We start from the raw sequence: 21,794 nt of genomic DNA, 5'->3' as shown, positions 1-21,794 counted from the left end.
TGGGTTGTGGTTCGGGGCCCCGCAGACACGGTTGAGCAGATGTGATGACGGTGTGGTCACTTTAAATTTTGTGCTTGGCTCATCTAGCTTGAGGGCCGTCTCTGCACTGAGACCTGGGCTGGGGTGTGGAGTTGGAGGCCCTGGACAGGGAGGAGCAGGAGACACGGGGCCCCTGCTGGTCTGTGGTGCCCGGCCCCGTGCCCCAGCCGTTCTGTGAGGCAGGGTGTGGCCTGTCCCCAGGCTGTGTTCCATCCTTGACGGTAAACCTCTTGTTTTCCCGATGTTCTCGGTAGGAAAAAGCGCCCCGGAGTGCTCGGGGTTACCGAAGGGCTGTCTTCTGTACAAAACCCTCCAGGTGCAGATGTTGGACCTGCTGGACATCGAAGGCCTCTACCCTCTGTACCGGCGGGTTGAGCGGTACCTGGAGGAGTTTCCTGAGGAGAGGTGAGGCCCAGGCCCTTGGCACCCCTGTGCTGCCTAGGCTGAGTGGGCCCCGAGCTTTCCTGAGGGGAAGACGGGGCTGGGGGAAAGGGGTCATCCTAATGGGAGGACTGCCCGCCCAGCCTGGGGTTCGGTTCCTGTGGCAGGAGCAGGGCTGGCTGGCAGTCCTGTCCTGAGTCGGCGGAGCCTGCAGGGGGCAGTGCTGCTCCACAGCCGCCCAGGGCTGCTCCTGCCACCTGGCCGCCCTCCCTCCGGGGGGGGGGTCTCCCGGGTCAGTGCCACAGGCTTGTGGCTGGGCTGCGGTATTTCCCGGATCTGGACCCCCTGTCTCCCCAGCCGCCACCCCTCACTAGCGTCTCTGACTGGATGCCATTTGTCACAGCAGGAGACGGCCTGGGCTTCCTGGTTCTGGTCTTGCATGTTCTGTTTAAAACTAACGCTTCAGAATGATGTTTAGTGTCAGGAGGAGGTGGGTCTTCTAGGTGTTCTTTAAAGGCAGATGTGTGATTGTTAGATCGTTAGCAGTTTCAGAAACCGTTTCCGGGCAGCTTTGCCATCCTGTTTTTTGCACTTTCTCCTTCAGAAAAACATTGCAAATAGATGGGCCTTATGATGAAGCGTTTTACCAGAAGTTGCTTGATCTTTCCACCGAGGACGACGGGACAGTGGCCTTTGCACTGACGAAGGTGGGCGGACCCTTCTGGAAACGCTGTGTGCTCCTTAGGTTCTTCACACTAGCTTGGGGCTTTCCTAAGACATGTGGTTTTCCATTACCTGTCCCTGGTGGTTAAAGCAGAAAAACTGGGATTAAAAAAAAAGGGGGCCGAGTTTCCCCCAGGTGGCCTGGGGAAGGTGACACGTCAGCTTTCAGGGAGGATTTCCGTTCTTCCTGTTGGCTCCAGGCCACCCAGCCCCAGCCCTGTGGCCGTGTGTGGGTGGCATCCCTCCCCAGAACTCGGGCCAAGGGCAGCCTGGGAGGACGTCCCCAGGAGGAGGCCTGGTCCTGCCCGAGGGACTTTGAGGCTCACTGAACCTGCATAGGAGAAAGCGTCTTTACTTTCAGTGCCCTCTGACTGAAATGCTGCATTTCCTCCATTATGAATGTGGCAACAACCACTGTCGGGTCATCAGGACCCCCGACTTTGCCACCGAGAGAAACCAGACCTTCTTGTTTCACACGATAGTTGCCGTAGATACCTCGCGGTACCTGAGCTTTTGTGGCGCAGGACTGTGTCCTACGTTGTTTTAAACAGTATTCTGGCATTTGATAGAGTCATCCTGCTGTTTATTTTCTGCATTTAGAGATGTTATTCTGAGAGGGACCCATAGGCCTCACTGTGCTGTCACGGGTTTTGCTAAATGCTAACGCGGCTGGTTGCGAGTGAGGGACACGAGGGAGGTGTAGAGCAGATGACCCCCTCCAGGTACACGCGGGCAGCTGCCCGGGAGCCTTGGCTCACCTGCTTGGGGCCCCACGCGGCTCTGGCTGCCCCTCTCCTGCAGCGCTCATGGTGTCGAGGAAGACGACGGAGGCGGCCCCTCCCGAGTGCAGGGCCATGGTGGGGAGGTGCTCGGGGCAGAGCTGTGCTCGGGGTGGGGAGACAGCCAAATGTGGAGCCTCTGCACCAGAATAAAGCGACAGTCTGCCCTACGTTGTCTGCAACTTGGGGGCGCATTGCTTCTCTTTCCAAAGAAGCTGTATGAAAGACTTCTTTTTTGTACGTTTCTATATTTTTCAGAGTTTTTACCAGATAAATATGTAAACGTGTGTGTAACCATAATTTTGTGGTGAGAGACCCAGGCAGTCATTACTCCACTGCCAAAATGGCTGAAACCAGTGCCACCCCGGGCTGGTGCAGGGCGTTGCCGCGGAGAAAACGGTCACTGGACCGTGCCAGGGGTGGGTAGGAAACCATGTGGGGAAACACGAAAGCTTCTCACAAACTAAACCTGCATGAACCCTGCCACCTGGCCTCTCTCTCCGGGGCATGTGTCACAGAGAAGGGAATGCTTCTTCTCACAAGCCCTGAGCACTGGACACAACCCAGGGGTCCACCAGCAGGTGACCTACGGCAGGTGACACGCTGGCAGTGCTAAGCAACCAGTGACCTGGCCACATCACCAGGGTGCCATGCGGGGTGATGGAACTGGTCCCAGAAGGTTACACACTAGGATTGTTTCTATGACATTCTTTTTTAGAGGTTTTATTTTCAAGTAATCGCTATGCTCAACATGGGACTTGAACTCACAACCCTGAGATCAAGAGTTGTGGGCTCTACCGACCGAGCCAGCCAGACGCCCCTCTCTGACATTCTTGGAATGACAAAGATGAGCGGTGGCCGTGGTTTGGGGAGGTGGAAGGAAGGTGGGTGTGGCTATAAAGGTCAACTCAAGGCATCCTTGTGACGGGTCTGCCGTGTATCTTACCGTGGTGGTGGGTGAACACGTGTGGCCACACTACACGCGCACACACTGGAATGAAACTGCAGAGAGTACCAGTGTCCCTGTCTTTGCTGGATGCCATCCTGTGTGAGTTTTGCAAGATGTCATCATTGAGGGAGGCTCGGTGAAAGGTGCTCGGGTCTCTGCGTTATTTCTTACACCAGCACGTCAACCTAGAATTACCTCCAGAACAATCTAATGAAAAGGATTCAAGCAGTGAGTAGACTGTGTAATTGTGACCGTGCTCCTGCCCTTCTGTCTCTCAGTTTGGGAGACTGCCCACGTTACATGCACCGGTTGCCAGCACGCATTTAGCAGACCGTCGCTTGAGGTCTCTTTGTTGGGATGTAAGGGTCTGCCTGTTTTTGTTTTAGGGAGTTAGGTTCTGGTAGGTGCGAACCTGAAGAGGGCTGGCTATGGAGGCAAGTGGTGGAGCAAGTGGAGGTCATTCTGATGCTACAGACGAAATTCCTTCAAGAACTCACTGAGCCTCCGACCTCTGATGAGCTGAGGGACTATTCCCTTTATTTTGAGGCTCCGGAAACTGTAGCCCGAAGAGACCCTTGATGTATCGCGTAGAATTCCACAGGAGGGTCAACACGCTTGTGGAAAGGGCCGGACAGATGCTTGAGATGGCTCAGAGCCTCTGGCCTCTTACACGTGCTCAACGTGCCATGTAGTTCAGAGGTAGCCATAGATCAGCCCAAAGCAGTGCCGCTGTGTTCCAGTCAAACTTCATGTACAAAACAGGTGGTGAGCTGGGTCTGGCCCCTGGCCCGTGGCTCGCTGACCTCTGTTTACTTTGCATGTCAGTTTTTATGTTCCGTTTTTCACTCCATCGGTTTGGAAGTTGCACATTCTGTTCCTATCCTTGAAGTGGTTCCTTGTCCGGTCTGATGTTAGTGACTTCACCCACCCACCCTGCCCCACCACACACACTCAGAACACGAGGAACTGGGTTCACTCCACTTCTCACTCCCACCTTTCAGGCAGCTGCTTGTCTGGGGCTCTTCTTGTTCTTTTCTAAAGTCGCAGTTTACAGCACCGTTCACTCCTGTCTTTGCCCATCGTTCTTACATCTTGCTTAGAACTTTCCTTTGTTGCCTTTTTTTTCAATAATGGGTTTACTGAGATACAACTTACATGTCATACAACTTACCTGTTTAAAGTAACTCCGTGGTTTCCACTACATGTGCACCTATCCCCAGTCAATTTTAGAACATTTTCATCACCTCAGAAAGAAATCTTCTCCACCGCCCCCCCCCACCCCCAGCTCTAAGCACCCACCAAGACTTTCTGTCTCTGCGGATGTGCCTAGTGCAGTCACTGCGTATACACGGAGTCCTTCAATCCTTGGTCCATTATGACTGTGACTGGCTTCCTTCACTTGGCATGTTTCCCAGGTTCATCTGCATTGTAGCATCCATCAATACTCTCTGCCTTTTATAGCTGAAAAGTACTCCATTCTACGGGCACATTCCATTTTATGCATTTATTACTGGTGGACATTGAGTTGTTTCCGCTTTTTGGCTATTACGAATAATGCTGCTATAAATGTTTGTATACAAATTGTTGTGCGGACATGTTTTTATTTTTCTCAGCTATACACATAGGAGTGGAATTGGTGGGTCAAATGATAACGTACATTTAATTCTATTGGGATCTGCCAGACTGTTTTCTAGACTGGCTCTCCCATTTGACATTCCCACTTAACTTAAAAATTTTTTTTTAATGTTTATTTTTGAGAGAGAGAGAGAGAGAGCGAGGGAAGGAAGGAGGGGGGGGAGAGAGAGAGAGAGAGAAAATGAATGGGGGAGGGTCAGAGAGAGAGAGGGAGACACAGAATCTGAAGCAGGTTCCAAGCTCCCAGCGCTCAGCACAGAGCCTGACATGGGGCTTGAACTCACGAATGGGGGGAGATCACGACCTGAGCGGAAGTCACATGCTTAACGACTGAGCCACCCAGGCGCCTTTCCGATTTGGATGCCTTTAATGTCTTTTCCTTGCATAGCTGCCCTAGCTAGAATTTTTAGTACAATGTGAAACAGATGTTGCAAGAAGAGACATCCCTGATTTGTTCCTGGTTTTGTTGGGATAGCATTCAGTCTTTTTTTTTTTTTTTTTTTAATTTTTTTTTTTTAACGTTTATTTATTTTTGAGACAGAGAGAGACAGAGCATGAACAGCGGAGGGGCAGAGAGAGAGGGAGACAGAATCTGAAACGGGCTCCAGGCTCTGAGCTGTCAGCACAGAGCCCGACGCGGGGCTCGAACTCACGGACCGTGAGATCATGACCTCAGCCGAAGTCGGACACTCAACCGACTGAGCCACCCAGGCACCCCCAGTCTTTCATCATTATGTACATGTTAGCTGTGGGCTTTTCATAGATAATCCTTTATCAGGTTTTCATAGATAATCCTTTATCAGGTTGAAGAACGTCCCTTCTTTTCCTAATTTGTTGAGTGTTTTTGTCAAGAACGGATGTTGGAGTTTATCAAAGATCTTTTCTGTAGCAATTCAGATTATCATTGTTTTTCTTTTTCTTTCTTTTTTTAAAAAATTCTGTAGATAAGGCATATTACATTAATTTGTTTTTGGATGTTAAAACCAACCTCACATTCCTGGGATAAATCACACGAGGTCATGGCATATGATTGTTCGTATATGTTGCTAGATTCAATTTGCTATTATATTGTTGAGGATAATAGTATCCACATTTATAAGAGATACTGGTCTGCAATTTGCATTTCTTATGATGTCTGTTTTGGTTTTGGTTATCAGGTAATACTGGTGTTGTCAAGTCAGTTGGGAAGAATTCCAGCTTCTTACTTTTTGGAGGGGTTTGAGAAGGATTGATGCTAAGTATTCTTTAAGTATTTGATAGAATTCAAATACTTGAATACTTGAAGCCACTTGAAGCCACCTGGGCCTGCACTTTTCTTTGTAGTTAGTGTTTTGATGCCCAGTTCAGTCTTTTTTGTAGGTCTGATGATACTGTTTCTTTGAGTCAGTTTTGATAGTTTGTGGCTTTTTAGGAGTGTGTCCATTTCATGAGAGTTGTCTAATATATTGACCTACAATTGCTTATAGTTTTTTTCTTCAAGTAAACCCTTTATTTTATTATTAATATTTTTATAGTGTATTTATTTTGAGGGGGGGGGAGGGGTAGAGCGAGGGAGACTGAGCATCCCAAGCAGGCTCCATGCTGTCAGCTCCTAGCCTGACATGGGGCTCAATCTCGTGAACTGTGAGATGATGACCTGAGTTGAAATCAAGGGTCAGACATTCACCACCCAGGTTCCACTCAAGTAAACCCTTTGGAAATTACATTAGTGATAGCACAGAGCCTGCTTGAGATTCTGCTCTCTTTGTGCCTCCCCTGTTCACTCTCTCCCAAAATAAATAAATAGTAAAAGTCTTTTGGAAACTTCTGCATCCTCTTTATTGGGATATGTTTATATTTCTCCACAGTATTGAAGGGTAACTTTTTCTAAGTATGAAGAAAGGGTTGACTTTTTCTCTTGGCATTAAACCATTCAGTGTAACATCATCTGTGTGTACGGCTGCTGAGAGGTCTTCTGTCAGTCTGCCTTTTTTCAGGAGGGGAGTTTTCTTCTTTGCCTGCTTTTAAGAGCTTGTCTTTCTCTTTTTTTTTTTTTCCCCCTTCCCCTCCCCCATGAGTTTCTGTTAAGTTTCTCAGGATCTGCCTAAGAGTGAAAACATACGGTATCTGTCTTTCTCTGTATGGCTTATTTCACTTAGTATCACACTCTCCAATTTGACAATAAATTTCCTATATTAAAAAAAAAAAGAGCCCATCTTTCTCATGACTTGACATTTTAGTGCATTGTGATTAGGTGTGGCGTTCTTTGTGTGTATTTATCTATCTTTATCTATGTATGTTGTGCTTCTATTTGTGGATTTATATCTTCTATTCTAGAAAATTCGCAGCCATTTTCTTGTCACATATTTTCTGTTCTCCATTATCCTATTCTCTTTTTCTGGGACTCTTTAGAGACAGGTCAAACCTCATTCTGTATCTTCCACATGTCATAACTGCCTTCCTATTTTTCATCTCTTTGTCTCTGTACTCCATCCTAGGTATTTCTTCAGTTTTGCCTTCCCACTCATGGATTCTTTCTTCACCTGTGTCTAATCTGCTAGTTTATTCTATGAGTTTTCTGTTTCAATAGTTATATTTTTAATTTCTTAAAGTTCTGTTTGGTCCATTTATACATCTGCTTGGTAATTTTGGTAGTTCCTTATTGCTTGTCCATTTTTAAGTCTCCATCTTTTAGTTCTTCAAACGATATGTGAATAGTTGTTATTCTGTATCTGATATCAGATACATAATAAAACCTTAGAGGTAAAAATTCTGTATTTTGGCTGCTTCATCCATGCTTTGTTGTCTGCTTGGGTTTTTAATGGTCCATGATTGGGGGTTCGTGTGTTTGATCTTAATCTGTGGGAATCCTGGACCTAAACAGAGAATGCTTTCCTTCAGAGAAGATACAGATTCTTGGCTTGAGGGAGAAATCTCAGTCTGGACCCTGTACTCTGCGGCTTATTCCTAGAAACACTGCTTCCATTGACATCTGCCTCCAGGGTGGCTCAGCCTTCCTATTTGCTCCTTGCTCAAAACTGTAGTTTTGGCTCTTCTGGGGATGAGTGGTGAGAAGAGGGGATTGGGCAGGGATTTCCCTGACCTTCCGCAAGCCCAGCGGTGCACTGACAGGTATGTTAACAAGGACTTAGTTGTTTTGTAAGAGGGCCCTTGGAAGTCCTCCATATCCCCTGAAAGTGTCAGTTGCTTTAGTATGGGCAAATCATTGTCATTTACTTGGTTTTAATTTGTTACTGTTAAAAATAATGTTGACATTCCTGCTTTTGACAATCTGTAAGACAGATTATTAGGAGTAAAACTGCTAGACTGATTTTTGATAGATCCTGTCAATATTGTCTTGCCAAAAAGATTCTGCCAGTTTATGTTCTTCCCTGCAACAATCGAGGGCCCTTTTCCTCCATGCACCACCCCCCCCCCCCAAACACTGTATGTTACCAGTATTGAGAATTTTATTTTTAAAGTTTATTTATTTTGAGAGAGAGAGAGCAAATGAGTGAGCACAAGTGGGGGAGGAGCAGAGAGAAAGGGAGAGAGAGAGGGAGAGAGAGGGAGAGAGAGAGAGAGAGAGAATATGAGAATCTGAAGCAGGCTCTGGACTGTCAGCACAGAGCCCAGTGCAGGGCTCAAACTCCATGAACCGTGAGATCGTGACCTGAGCCAAAATCAAGAGGCAGATGCTTAACTGACTGAGCCACCCAGGCGCCCCTAGAATTTTATTTTTTAATTTTATAAGATTTTATTCTCAACCATTTGTATTGTGAAATATAGCACACACAGAAAAGTACAGAGAAAAAACATAGAGTCTAATGATTTATCACAAAGCAAACTCGTGGGATTGCCAGTTAGGTCTGGCTGTCAAACACTGGCAACCAAGCAGAATCCCTGTTGGTGTCCTGTCAGTTATTCCTCTTTCTCTTCTCCTCAGAATTAACTATTATATTGACTGATACCCCTCTAGTTTAGTTTGTTTCACTTTTGAACTTTATATATGGAGTCCCATCTTTTTTGAAAAACCCTTTATACCATTTATAAGATTCACTCATGTTATTGCATGCATTTCCATAACTGAATTGCTTTATAGCAGTGCACGGAATAGGTGCCCCAGTGTATCTGTTCTGTTGATGGACATTTGGCTCGTTCTCTGTTTTTGGCTATTGCGAATAAAGCCACTGTAAACGTCCTCATTCAGATTCCCTCAGGGTACATGTCACACATTTCCTTGGATATATTCCCAGGAGTGGAATTTCTGGGCCAGAGAGATGAGCATATCAGCTGGAGGGGACTGTGCAAAACAGGTGGTTCATTTACAGTCTCTACAACTGGCCAGAGTAGTTCCCGTCGCACCTTACCCTCTCTACCACTTGGCTGTGGGTCTTTCTAACACTAGCCATTCTGGTGACTGTAGTGGTGGCTTGTTGTGGTAATGAGATTAGGCACTTTGTAATACGTTTATTGGCCGTCTGTGGGGTTTTCTTTTTGTGAAGCCTCTTGCCCAGTTTTTGTAACATTGTCCGTCTTTTTCTTACTGACTTGAGGAGTTCTTTGTGTATTATGGATAGAAGCCCTTGTGAGATAGATGTGCTACTGATCCCTTCTTTCATTCCATATCTTGCTACTTTACTCCCTTAATGGAGGACTTTTAAGAAAAGAAGTTCATAATTTTAAGGTAGTTTAATTTTTGTCTTTTTCCTTTTTAAGAAGTTTTTATCTTTCCTCTACTTTAGGGCCCTACCGGTATTTTAAAAACTGTATTGTTTTGCCTATCACATTTGGTGGGTATGGCATGAGGTAGGATTTGATTTTATTTTCACATGGAAGGGTCCCAGAACCACAGGGATTATCCTGATCACTAGAGAGTCAGAACCAGCCCTCAAGAATGTCTTTTCCTTCAATAAATGCCTGGCTCTTCTCGACCTCTGCTTGTGTACATGAATCTTAGAATCCACTCGTTCAGTTCTACAAGGAAAAGCAACAACAAAAATGTTGGGATTTTGATTGGTTTGGCATTAAAATGATAATTGACATCCCTATAAAACAGTCTTCCAACATGGGCATGTTCTGTTTTTTTTTAGGTGTTACTTAAAATCGAATAAAAACATTTTAGGATTTTTTTTTTTAGAGAGGTCTTATATTTTATTAGATTTATTCCCAGATATTTGATGGTTTTATTATTTATTTATTAAAAAAATTTTAAATGTTTGTTTATTGTTGAGAGAAACAGAGCATGAGTGGGGGAGGGGCAGAGAGTGAGGGAGTCACAGAGTCTGAAGCAGGCTCCAGGCTCCGAGCCGTCAGAGCCCGATGTGGGGCTCAAACTCACGGACTGCAAGATGACGACCTGAGCCAAAGTCAGACGCTTAACCGACTGAGCCACCCAGGTGCCTCAATTCCCAGTTATTTGATGGTTTTAAATATAAATGGTATCTTATAAGATATTTCATTTTAAGTTGTTTATTGTGGATAGATAGGGATGCAGTTGGTTTTTGTATTTGACCTCTCATCTGTCAACCTTGCTAAAGTCACTGATTCTGTTTATTTACAGCTTTTGGATTTTCGTTTATTATGTAATCATATTGTCTATGAATTTGATTTTTTTGCTTCCCAATCCTTATACCTTTTACTTATTTCGTTTTGCTTAATTGAATATAGTTAATTTGTGACCGTGGGAATTCTAGTCTAAAGAGAAACCATTTTACCACTAAGTAAGTTGTTTGTTGTAGGTTGTTGGGGGGCTTTGTTTTATTTATTTTTTAAATAAAATAACTTAGCAAATTAAGGAAGTTCCATTTTATTCCTAATTTGTTTTTATTATCAGGAGGGGCACCTGGGTGTCTCAGTCAGTTAAGTGTCTGACTTCAATTCAGGTCATGATCTCACGGTTGGTGGCTTCAAGCCCTGCAGTGGGCTCTGTGCTGTGCGCACAGAGCCTGCTTTGGATTCTGTCTCCTTCCCTCTCTACCCCTCTACCACTCAGGCTCTTTCACTCTCTCTCAAAAATAATAAGCATTAAAAAAAAAAAAAGTTTTTAATCAGGAGTGGATGTTGACTTTATCATTGTTTTTTCTGTTTCTATTGAGATGATCATAGGACTTTTCTATTGTCTGTTAATGTGGTTAACTGTATAATTTATGGTGGTTTATTATTTTTATATGATATTTGGTTTGCCAGTATTTTATTTAGGGTTTTTTAGTGAATTTTGCAATGTCTTTGTTAAGCCTTGGTATCAAGGGTATGCCTGCTTCAAAAAACATTTGAAGACTGCTCATTTTCTGGTTCTCTGGAAGAGGTGAACTAAGACTTGCATTATTTTTTCCTTAAATATTTTGTAGAACCACAGATGAAACCATCTGGGCCCACAATTATCTTTGCAGACAAACTTTAAATTATGATCTTGATTTCATATTATCTTCTTCTTTGGTCAGGTTTGGTAACTTGTATTTTTCTAGAAATTTGTTTCATCTAAAATTTTCAAATTTTGGGGCACCTGGGTGGCTCAATCGCTTAAGCATCTGACTCTTGGTTTTGGCTCAGGTCATGATCTGACGGTTTGTGAGTTTGGGCCCTGCCTGCATCCAGCTTCACGTTGACAGTGTAGAGTCTGCTTGGGATTCTCTCTCTCCCTCTCTCTGTCCCTCCTGTGCTTGTGTGCACATACACTCTCTCTCTCAAAATAAAGAAGCTTTTTAAAAAAAATTTTTAAATTTCAGGTTTTTAAAATAATATTCTTTTATCTTTTAAAGAATGCTCTTTTATTCCTGATGTGTGGTGTCTGTTTTCTATCTCAGTCCATCCCATGAAGAGTGTCATTTTTGTTTTATACAAATTAACTTATCCGTTAGTGTCCTGTATGATTGTTTCTTATTTCAATAATTTCTGCTTTAACTTCCTTTCTTCTTTCTTTGGATAATTTGTTCTTTTTATAACTTCTGATATGAATGCTTACCTAATTAAGTTTTAGATTTTTTTTTCTAAAATATGTATTCAACACTGTATATTTTCTTGTAAACATGGCTTTAGCTACATTCCACAAGCTGTATTTTCAATACCATTCAACTAAAATATATGCTTATATTACTATTAAGATTTCTCCTTTCACCCATGGAAGTATTTAGAAGGGAATTAATTACCAAACACACAGATTCTCATTATCTTTTTTGTATTGATTACTAGCAACATTGCATTATGGTCAGAGAACATAGTCTATATGGTCCTTTGAAACTTGTTGAGATTGGCTTTCGATCCTTTTCAGTGTATTGTGATTTGCTTTATAGATCCATTTATTTGAAAAATGGTTCTGTGCATATGTGAAAAAAGTGTCTTTTCAAATTGCCGGGTTCAGTGTTTTATATCTTCCTATTAGGTCAGATTTATTGCGTCATTCAGATCTTTCATAACCTTACTTTACTATCTGCTTCTTCCATAAGAAGGATGTTTTGAAATTTTACATAATAACTATGGATTTTTCTGTTATTTATGTCTTTGTATTTAATGTATGGTCTGGTTTTTTATCCTTACGTTTGGTGGACTTACACTTGGATTTAAAACTGTTAATTTTTACCACCTGTCTTAGGTTTCTATTTCTTTCCTCTCTTACAATCTTTTGGGTTATATTTTTTTTTGTCATTCTATTTCCTCGCTCTGTTAAAAGTTACAGAGTCTTTTGCTTTTGTCTTGTGGCTATCTTAACCTTTGCAGCAAGCAATTGACTTGGGAAAGACTAGCGTCTAGTACCTTCAACTCTCTTTCTGGACAGCACAAAATTCTTAGAGTACATTTTCCTCTCTTCCTGACTTACATCTTACTGCTATGTATTCTGCTGTTTTAAACTCCAGGAGACATTATTACCGTTTTATACAGTCGGCGTCCTTTTACCACAGGTGTCTTTCTTATTCTCCATTCTGCCCTGCATCCCAGAGCTTGTGTTGGGGGTGATTTTGTTGTTGTCTGAAGAACACCATGTAACGTTTCCTTTACGTTGGTCTGCTGGTGATTCACTCTTAGTGTTTGTTTGGTGATGTGTGTATCTGATTTGGTTCTTTTGGGAGTCATTCTTGAGTCTGTGGCTTGATGTCTTTCCCCAGTTTTGGAAAATATTTGGCCTCAATGTCTACAAATTTGATTTGTACCCATTTCTTTGTTATTTTCCAGTTGTTCTGCTTTTTCATGCTTCATTCTGGATATTTTTGGGGACATCTTCTAGTTTAGCAAGTCTCTTGAGTTTTTTCTCATCTGTTAAAATTATCTGTTGAACTTTTAATATTGATTTTTGTATTTTTTCAGTTCTAGAATTTACATATGGTTTACTTTTGTAGTCTCCAGCTCTCAAATTCTTGATTTTGTCTTTTATTTTTTGAGCAGAGTAGCACGTCTATCTGACTCCTGCAGTAGCCAGGAGTCCGTGTGCATCTCTGCTGGCCTGGGGTTTTTTGCAGGTTTTCACTCACGTTATCGTGAGTTGTGCCTAGATATTTTAACTTGTGTGCCGGTAACTGTATTTGACAATCATTTAGAAATAATGCAAGGCCTAAGGTGGTGTTTTCTTCCAGGAAGGATCTTGGGTTTGCTTCTGCTGGGAGCCAGGGAAGCCCTAGCAAGTTGGGGTCGCCTGGCCCTAGTTTTGGTGACAGAGGTCTTTGAAGCAGGGCTGCAGGTCCCGGAGGGCTGCCAACCCGTGGCTTCCTTGGCCTGAAGGTGTGGCATTGGGTGCTAACAGAAGACGGGGTTTGTCATGGTCCCTGTCCTCAGAGCCCTGCGGGTTGATGAAAGTACCTCTTGGCCGACCCTCCGGAATTGTCAACCCTGTGTCAGGGCGAAAAGGACCCAGATGTCTATCTTGTGCTGGTGCAGCTACTCTCCCTGATTCCATTCACGCTGCCTTTCAGCAGATGCTTTCACTGTTTTTTCCAGCTTCCTCTGGCTGACCTCAGTGGTCGGGCTGGCCCTGTATTCCACAGTCTGGCGTTGTTCGAAGTGAGAGTCTGGCCCTTCCATTTTGTGTCTGATTATATGTGTTTTGTGCATCTGATGTATAAAGAACGTTTACTATAATTTGCATTTCCTTGATTAGTAGTGAGGTTGGGCATCTTTTCATGTATTTATTGACTATTTTCTTTCTTTTCTCTGTTTATTGGATCCACATCTTTGGGAAGTTTCCTTTTCTATATGAATCTAGCACTTTATACTTTGGTGTTGATCATCCGTGACCATGGCTGGTCTCTTTCACATTGGTGTTAGGACGGTGTCCTATGGACACCTTTCATCTTTGGGTATTCAAATCTACCAATCTTTTGTGGCTTGTCTTATGATGAGAACACAGATATTTTATACATTTAAAAAAATGTTTATCCCTTTAATTCTTTTGGATTGAATCTTTTGTGTATTTTGTGAGATGCCTGATTTCTTAGCCAAATAAGCTGAGTGTAGAAGAGGTTTTGCAAGCCCAGAAGGAGCTGCCAGCAGGCCTGAGGTGCGCCGCTAGGTCGCGCACAGGGAAGGTGGGAACCCGATGTTTTCCAGGGCGGTCCTCCTAGTGTGGGATGCAGAGGGAAGGGCTACAGGGGAGGCGAGCCTGTCCTCTGTCAGTGCGTGATGTTGAGGCCTGTGACAACCTGGAAGGACCACTTCCTTTTTTGTAACTAGTTTACTTTTGTAAAAGTGAGAGAAATTCACAGGGTAACATGAAACTTCAAAGAAAGTGGGAAAACGCCCAGAGTCTACACGGGCCCAGTTCAGAGCCTCCCGGTGTGTCTGACATGCACTCGGGCTGACACAGGGGCTCATGCGTCAGGTCCCGCACGGCACGCCGTGTGGAGCTGGCAGGTCCGGTGGATGAGATTGCAGGCTGCTGGGGGCACGTGTTCAAGCCTGATGTTTAGAGCCACGATGCCATCGTGGGGGAGTTTCCTCGTCCGCAGGCTGGGACAGTGGCATGCCTGCTGTGGGTCACTCGCAGCCCAGCAGCCCTCCATCCCCAGCGTCATTCGCGGGGGATGTCTCCTCAGCGTCATCAGTGTGGTCCACGCTTGTGTTTCCGTGGCGGGTCCACGTGCCACCTGCAGAGCGGTGCCGGCGGGCAGGGCTGGCCGAGGATCCTCCCGGGCCTGGAGCTCACCTCTCCGTCCCCACAGGTTCAGCAGTACCGGGTGGCCATGACCGCAAAGGACTGCTCCGTCATGATCGCGCTGTCCCCCTGTCTGCAGGATGCCAGGTGAGCCGCCTGCTGCGCGTCCTGTGTGCGCGGGGTCCTGGCAGGGCCACGTTGGCTGACACACTCCTGTCCCCTAGTTGACACCTTAGTGACTCACCACGGCTTGCTGGCTCCTGCCTGTGCTCTAAGAGCTTGGGGCACAGCTGGAAAGACACTTAGAAAAGCTTAAAAAGACGGTCTTATTAAAGATTATCATGAGTTTCTAAGGATACACTCCAAGGATTTAGAAGCAGCTTGGACCATGGTACACATTCCTTTCTCTCAAAGCCCCAAGTGCCCACTGAGGTCCCCCTAGGTCTCGTTCCTCGCCCTGACCAGCTCCTGGTGTGCTGGCCTTCACGGCCCTTCCCGAGCCTGTAAGAACGTGTCCCTGGACATGACTGTCCAGCACCCTCCCTTGCCTTTTTTTTTTTGAATTCAGGATGAACCTGATAATCTTCTCTTGCTAATTAGATGGCATCTTCAGCATTGATCCTCCGATGCCAAACCCCACGTGGACACGGCGTTTGTGGAATGGCCCCACGTCCTTCTGACACGTGTTCCTGGGTCAAGATGACCTTATCGTTGGCCGCCAGCCACTCATTTTTCTGGCGCTGTTGAACTAAACATTCCCAGGGCTGCTGCTCCCTGGCAGGCACAGAACTGATAGGAAACACCGAGGGATGTCTGTAAGCCATAGCTGAAAAACAACAAGGCTGTTCTGTTTAGTCGAGCACCCCTGTGACCCCTGGAGGAACTGCAGTGCCCATTCACTGGATGGAGCTGGTGGTGGTAGAGGACAGAACCATGTGGATGTCACCCACTGCCCTTCCTGACCGTGCAGGAGTGTGCAGGGTGGGCTGGCTGGCCTGGGCCCTGGCACACTTCACCAGCTGCCTGACGGACACAGATGGGGCACGGTGCACGTCCTGGGAGCCCTGTGGCGCAGCACGGAAGCATTTCGGCTTTGGGGCTGTGCCCGGTGCTCCTGGGAGTGTGTGGTGGGCACACAGTCAGACTTTGTGCAGGAGCTGCCTCTGGCTGTGCGTCCACCAGCCCGTGCACGGAGCGTTGCCCGTCTTCACGTGCATCACCTTGTCTGTCGGGTGCCGTGAGTGACCTGCTGGAGGCTGGAGACGTGCTGTCCCAGCCCTGCTGCCTAGAACTCAGGCCTCAGAAGCAAGACCTTGACTGCCCTTCGGGAGGGGGTAGCTGAGACCCCGGCAGCTGAGCCAGGGGGTCGATTTCCCTGGAAGAGTGTTTTGGTACAGGAGTTAAGTCGGAGTCTTGCCTTGATTAGTTTCATCCGATCGGGAGTGTGTCCATCGGTCTTCCCCTCTTGGGCAGGACCTTCTGAAATTTGTGTTATGTTTGGGATGATTTCAAATCTAGAAGAGTAGTTAAGTATCAGAGAAACTAGGACTCCTGAGTAGTTTTATGGGGCTAAACTGAGCTCATAGAATACATTTATCCAGTCATTTGGAGGCAAGACAATACCAAGCACTCAGAGCTGAGTTGGATGGGCACACAGCAATCTTAGTACAAAGTTCAGAATTAGCCTCAAAGTGGTTTTTTTTTTTGTTTGTTTTTTTTTTTAAAGTTTATTTTGAGACAAAGTGTGTGCGAGCAGGGCAGGGGCAGAGAGAGAGGGAGACAGAATCTGAAGCAGGGTCCACGCTGTTAGCGCAGAGCATGACATGGGGCTCTAACCCATGAACCGTGAGTTCGTGACCTGAGACGAATGAAGGGAAGTCTGCTGTCAGCGTCTTCTCTGTCCGGTTGAGGAAAGGTCAGGTCTCCTTTCTGCTTTCCTTCAGGTTGGGAACACGTGGCTCCTTGTTAACCTTCCCTTTCCAGCATTCGGCTCCACCACCAGGGTTTGGGAACACCCATCCACGGGCATACACGGAGTGCGTGGGGACGCCCGGAGCTGGGTGCGTGCTGTGAACAGCATGAGGATTTGGGGTTCATGGGTCCTAAAGCTGCTCTTTCACTTCCAGCTCTGAGCAGAGGCCTGTCGTCACTTCATCGAGATCCAGGTTTGCCTTCTCTGTGTCTGTGCTGGACCTCGACCTCAAGCCCTATGAGAGCATTCCACACCAGTATAAACTGGATGGGAAGATCGTCAACTACTACTCAAAGACTGTACATGCCAAAGACGCGGCCGTGATGTCAGCCAGGTTCAAGGAAAGTGAGGACTGCACGTTAGTTCTGCACAAGGTCTAACCGCCTCCTGTGGTGTCCCTGAAACTTGAACACAGAATGTGAAGGTCAAATGGTAGAGCTACTTTTTGTTGTGTTGGGTGACTTTTGGCTGTGAATGTTTTCGCTTTTTAACCCCTGTTCAGGTGGGGACTGCGTCTGGGTGACCCGGAATGCACGATCACCACCCACGCCGTCCAGGACGAGATGTGCCGGACGTGTGCCCCATTGCGTGCTGTGGCCCCACACCTTCCACCCGGGGTTTGCGTCTAACCTCTGGCATGAGAGCCTCAAGACCCGAGGTTTGGATCTCCTACCACCAGACTCTAACATAGAAAACTTGAATTGTCGCGTACGTCTTAGTTTGGACTTGAAAGAAAACATGGATACTACTGGAACTTTCCCAGCTGAGTTACGTGGTCCCTTCTTCCGTGCGAGCCACCAGGTAGCACAGGCTTAGCGGGCTCCCTGCTGCAGAGTGGGGGTGGCTGGCATGGATGTGGGTCCTGGGCTGTGTGGACTCGGGGTCTCTGTGGAGGGGCCGCACACACTGCTCTGCACAGAGTCAGCGGGGAGCACAGGACTCAGGTCGGGGGGGTGGATACCACTCAAACGAGCGCTGGCCATTTTTAGCTAAACGATCTGATCTTAACTGTAGGGGACACCAGGCGTTCCTTCCCGCGGGCAGGTGCTGCTGTGGTGCTGGGAGCAGAGCTGCTGCCCGGGGCGGGTGTCCAGGCGGCCGTGCGCCACGCATGCTGGGTGTTCGGGGCCCTTGCTCCCGTGAGACGAGCCCCTCCTGGCTGGCACCAAGAGGTTCTCATCAGGGTCGCTCCCTGCAGGTGTGCCCGGCTGCTATGAAAACTGTCAGGAATCTTGGCTTCAGTTTTTTATTCTCTGGTAGGTTGTACAGATTATTTATATCACTGTTTTGAGGGACTAATGAAGGCTTATTGTAACATAAGATTATAATAGCGAAACCATGGGATTGTATGAAAATGCTACGTGGAAAATAAGAATATTTTGCTGATTGTAAACTTTCGTGGGGAATTTTGTGATAACTTGAGAATTACAGTTGTTTGAATCAAGCAAGCTCTTCTAGAATTTACTCAGCTTTGTCCTAACACTGACTTCCTCCACCCTCGGAGGTTGAAAAAGATACTCAAGGAACATGTGTCTCACCCTCGTGAGCATGTTGGGGGGCGAGGGTTGTGTGGAGGGAAGCATCCGTGGTGGTGGTCTGGCCTGAGGTCTCATCACGGTGTGCAGAGGACCCTGGCTCTGTGAGGAGTGGGCCGGGCAGCCTCTGGGGCCAGTCCAGGCCAAGAGGGCCGGCATCTGCCAAGGGAAAGAGACGGATGAGGCCCTGCCAGGCGTCATCCACCTCACCGTCCAGTGCGGCCCCTCCCCTGACTTGGCTTCAAGCAGGGTCTCCACCGACTGGAACATCGTCAACGGCCCCCGAGGCCAGTGCCGCCCTGAGGCGATGGGGGTGGGGGTGGGGGTCCTGTGTGGACCCTCGTGTGAAAACACAGGATGAGATGAAAAGACATTTTGGAGGCTGACCACTTTGTACGTGTGAGTGCTGCTCTCCAGGCGGGAAGGCGAGGAGGGCGGTGCGTCACCCTGGGTGTCAGGTGGGGCCCTCGGGACGGCAGGGGTTGGGCTGACCTCCCGGACGCCTCCACCCTCAGCCTTGGTGAGAGCAGGACCAGATGCTCTCTGAATCCGAAGAGGGACACTCACTCCTGCACGGTCTCAAAGGTTAAGCTTATTTTTTCAAGTACACTGTACGTGCTGGATCTTGTATTCAAATAGCCGTGTTTATTTTTCCCCGTCCCGACAGCGTGTTTATGATGGGCGTAACTGCACAGACCATGTGTCCTAAAGGCGTGGCTTCTCTGTGGGAAACAGCAACTGTTTACGTTGAATAAAATCACACACCTGCGTGTTTGCCAGGAACTAGTGGTTTTCCCCCACGCAGAGCGACGTAATCAGGCTCTCTAGGGCGGCTTCAATGCCCAGCACGCCCAGCAGGGCCCGGAAGCCGAGGGGGGCAGTTTCCAGGACTCGGTTCTTGTCCAGCTCCAGGGCTGCGAAGAGAACAGGCTGGCTGAGCAGCTTCATCCAGACGCACCCGCCTTCCCGACCGGGGACACCGAACGGGGCGATGATGGTCATGACTATGCACGAGGCACTGACCTGCGTGGCACAGGTGGGGACAGAACAGAGGGCCTTGGGGGAACAGTCCCCTCTCACGTGTGCTTTTCGAGTGATTACCGATGAAAACATTTTTTTAACTGATACAAAAAACTTTTGATTCTGGCCATGTAAAGCCAGAGGATGTAAGCAGGAGACTGTTGGGCACAGTAAGTCACCAGAACACCACACGGGCCCTACCTTGCTGTGGCACTTTGGTGAGAAGATCCAGCTTCGGCAAAACCTTCCCTTCTTCATCTATTTGTATCCTCCAAACGATTACGAGCTCAAACCTGAAAGAGGTTAAGATCTGTCGCCAAGCGGTTCCCGAAACCTGGTGGGAAGCGTGAACGGCACGCGGCGCCTGCCACCCTCCCCGAGGATGTGACCCTGGACACGTCTGCCCGCGGAGACGTGTCCGACGTGCTCAGCGAAGAGGAACATGTACCCCAGACCCAGCAAGGTGCTGTTGTGTACCCACGACGTGCTGGTGGTGTGACCACGTGAGGGACCCACAGGAACTAAAAACCCACCTGTGCAGAACACAAACGGATAAAGTACTTTGAAACATGTCAGCAGGGACGGAAAGCTGACTCTACCCTGAGACCCGGGCATTTCACTTCCAGGTACAGAAGCCTGTGTACTCGAGTGTCTGGGGACACGAAAGGAGCGTCAGACATAGTAGAAAAGGACGGGTCACCCAAATGCGCACAACCCAAAGAAGGCAGAAAGACAGCGTTCACCTAATGGAGCAGAACCACCGAAAAGGAATGAACTGCCTGCAGCTACACGCATCACCAGAAGCCAATTCTGGAAAGGTTGAGGAGCCGCCAAGGCAAGTCTGAGAAACCCACGTAATTACATCATTTTAAGCTTGAAAACAAAACCCCTCGAGGCGCTCCTACACAGGCCGTGAAGGCACGTGGCGTGCAGGGGGCTTCCTGCATGCACACACAGGACCCAGAGGAGTCCTCCCTTCACCCAGCACCTGTGACCTCCCGGCCTCCCCTCCTGGTGCCCTGCCCCTGGCTGCATGCCCAACATGACCCCACAGACATAGTGAGAGGTCTGTTATGCAGTTCACACTTGTTTCCTCTTATTCGTAATCCTCACGTTTAACAGGAAGCAAGTGGCTGGGTACTGGGGAGGCTGGGCCTGGAGGGCGTCTGCACTTACCCGGGCTGGCGGGGGCTCTGGACCACCATGCAGCTGGAGGCGGCCCCCTCCGGGAGGTGCACAGCTTCTGAGTACTTCTCCTGCAAGACAGCAAGTGGTTAGAGAAGTCAGGTGACTGAACAGGAGCGAGGAGCCCGCGTAAAAGTCTTTAAAGTCATGGTGCACCATGACTAATGCAGCACGTGGCCTCACAATGCTATGGCCGAGAGACCAGGGGGCCGAAGGAGTCCACAAAAACCTGCAGCCCTGCTTTACACATGCGTCAGCGTGCAGATGGTTATGTCCTCCTCGTGCGGAACAGGAGCCCGTGACTGCTCTGGAACAGAGCACATGTGAGGAAGGACCAGGTGAGAGTGACCAGACTGAGCCATCACGTGCATGACCTGCCAAGCTGGACACCTTAACGCCAAGGACCCTGGGTTCCTCATCGTTGTTCTAACCGGTTCCTGGCTGCCTGAGGGGACAGGTGCACCAGACCCTGAACCAAGACGAGACGAGACTCCCTCCTTTCCTTTTTGTGTCTCCCACGTGCTCTGACTGTATGTATCTGCTCTGCTCTCGTCTCCTGGCTGAAGTTTGAGTTCTGTCCATGTGCAGTCGGGAACCCTCTTGGCCTGTCCTCCGAGACCCCCTCTGGGTCCTCAGACCTGGCCTGTGGCATCGTGGCCACCGTACTCCTGCCTTCTCTGCTCACTGGCGCCTATTCTAGATCTTTCCATTGCCACGAGACCCCCATGTGCCTACACCATCAACCCCTCAGTGTTAGGATGGTGAACAGCTTCATCCCAGTTTCACGAGTTTGCCTGCTCTGGCTATGCTGCCTCCCTAGGCCCTCTGCTCAGGGGTGGCCCCTCCAACTGTCCTGTTCTCTCGAACAGGGTAGCTTGAAAAGGCCAGCCAGCCATGCTCTGGGGTGTCCCTCACAACTCAGCAAGGTGATGCCTGCCCTACAGCTTTAGTGTCTGGCCCTAAAAGCCCATCACATGGAGGCCCCTGCCATGGTGGATGCTCCTACTCCGTCCATCGTCAAGCTCACTGTTCAGTGCTCTTGCACATCCGTGTGCCCGGAGTCACGGGCAGACGGCTCCTGCATAGCATGGAGCCCTGGGCTTTCCCAGCGAGTTCGGTGTCGGTCTCCCCCAGGACCTGTGTCTGGCCGCTCTGGGTTCCGAGCTCTGAGAGGTCAGAAGGGGAGCCCTGCCATGTCCCACACCAAGCCCCCATGGCTAGCCCTGAGCCTCACGGGACACTTGGGGGCAGGACTGGTGGTGTGGGTGGCAGAACCCGGGATTTCCGAGGACAGGACTGTGCCAAGTCGGCTCCACAGAAGGAGGTCTTGTAGGGACAAAGACGTGGTACAGCTTCTCAAGGACCAGCCCCAATACCAGCGAGCCTGTTGCCAGTGAGTGAGGCCACTGCTCCCAGACCCGTGTGGGAAAGATGCCGACAGAGCAAGAACACGTCCAAACACCAAGCTGTTCTGACCAAATGCTGGGCTGGGCCTGGTTTAAGCTTACAGACAGTT

At 48.0% G+C, this 21,794-nt stretch overlaps 2 protein-coding genes across 5 annotated transcripts in view; one reads left to right on the top strand and one right to left on the bottom strand.

Moving 5' to 3' along the window:
• The window catches only part of IPPK (inositol-pentakisphosphate 2-kinase), a 48,584-nt gene extending 30,598 nt beyond the window's left edge, over nucleotides 1-17,986 (top strand). The window contains exons 10-13 of the mRNA XM_086684749.1: nucleotides 294-444; nucleotides 1,025-1,127; nucleotides 14,634-14,713; nucleotides 16,693-17,986. Coding sequence (XP_086540875.1) covers nucleotides 294-444; nucleotides 1,025-1,127; nucleotides 14,634-14,713; nucleotides 16,693-16,918 — 560 coding nt within the window. The 3' untranslated portion in view covers nucleotides 16,919-17,986. The remainder of the gene's footprint in view (nucleotides 1-293; nucleotides 445-1,024; nucleotides 1,128-14,633; nucleotides 14,714-16,692) is intronic.
• CENPP (centromere protein P) overlaps nucleotides 17,769-21,794 on the bottom strand; it is a 229,459-nt gene continuing 225,433 nt past the window's right edge. For 2 of the 4 annotated variants that reach the window (XM_086684752.1, XM_086684751.1), the window contains 3 exons: nucleotides 20,270-20,349; nucleotides 19,295-19,386; nucleotides 18,844-18,987 (listed from right to left, as the gene is read on the bottom strand). In XM_086684752.1, coding sequence (XP_086540878.1) covers nucleotides 18,857-18,987; nucleotides 19,295-19,386; nucleotides 20,270-20,349 — 303 coding nt within the window. In that variant the 3' untranslated portion in view covers nucleotides 18,844-18,856. Of the gene's footprint in view, nucleotides 18,233-18,696; nucleotides 18,988-19,294; nucleotides 19,387-20,269; nucleotides 20,350-21,794 lie in introns of those variants that run through there. The other 2 variants (XM_025931549.2, XM_086684750.1) reach the window with 2 other exon arrangements.

This window comes from Puma concolor, chromosome D4 (genome assembly GCF_028749965.1).
Source record: "Puma concolor isolate L17-30 chromosome D4, mPumCon1.1.hap2, whole genome shotgun sequence".
NCBI classification, from domain to species: domain Eukaryota; kingdom Metazoa; phylum Chordata; class Mammalia; order Carnivora; family Felidae; genus Puma; species Puma concolor.
The sequence above is the reverse complement of the archived record's forward strand: the minus strand, read 5'-3'. Positions and strand labels throughout refer to the sequence as shown.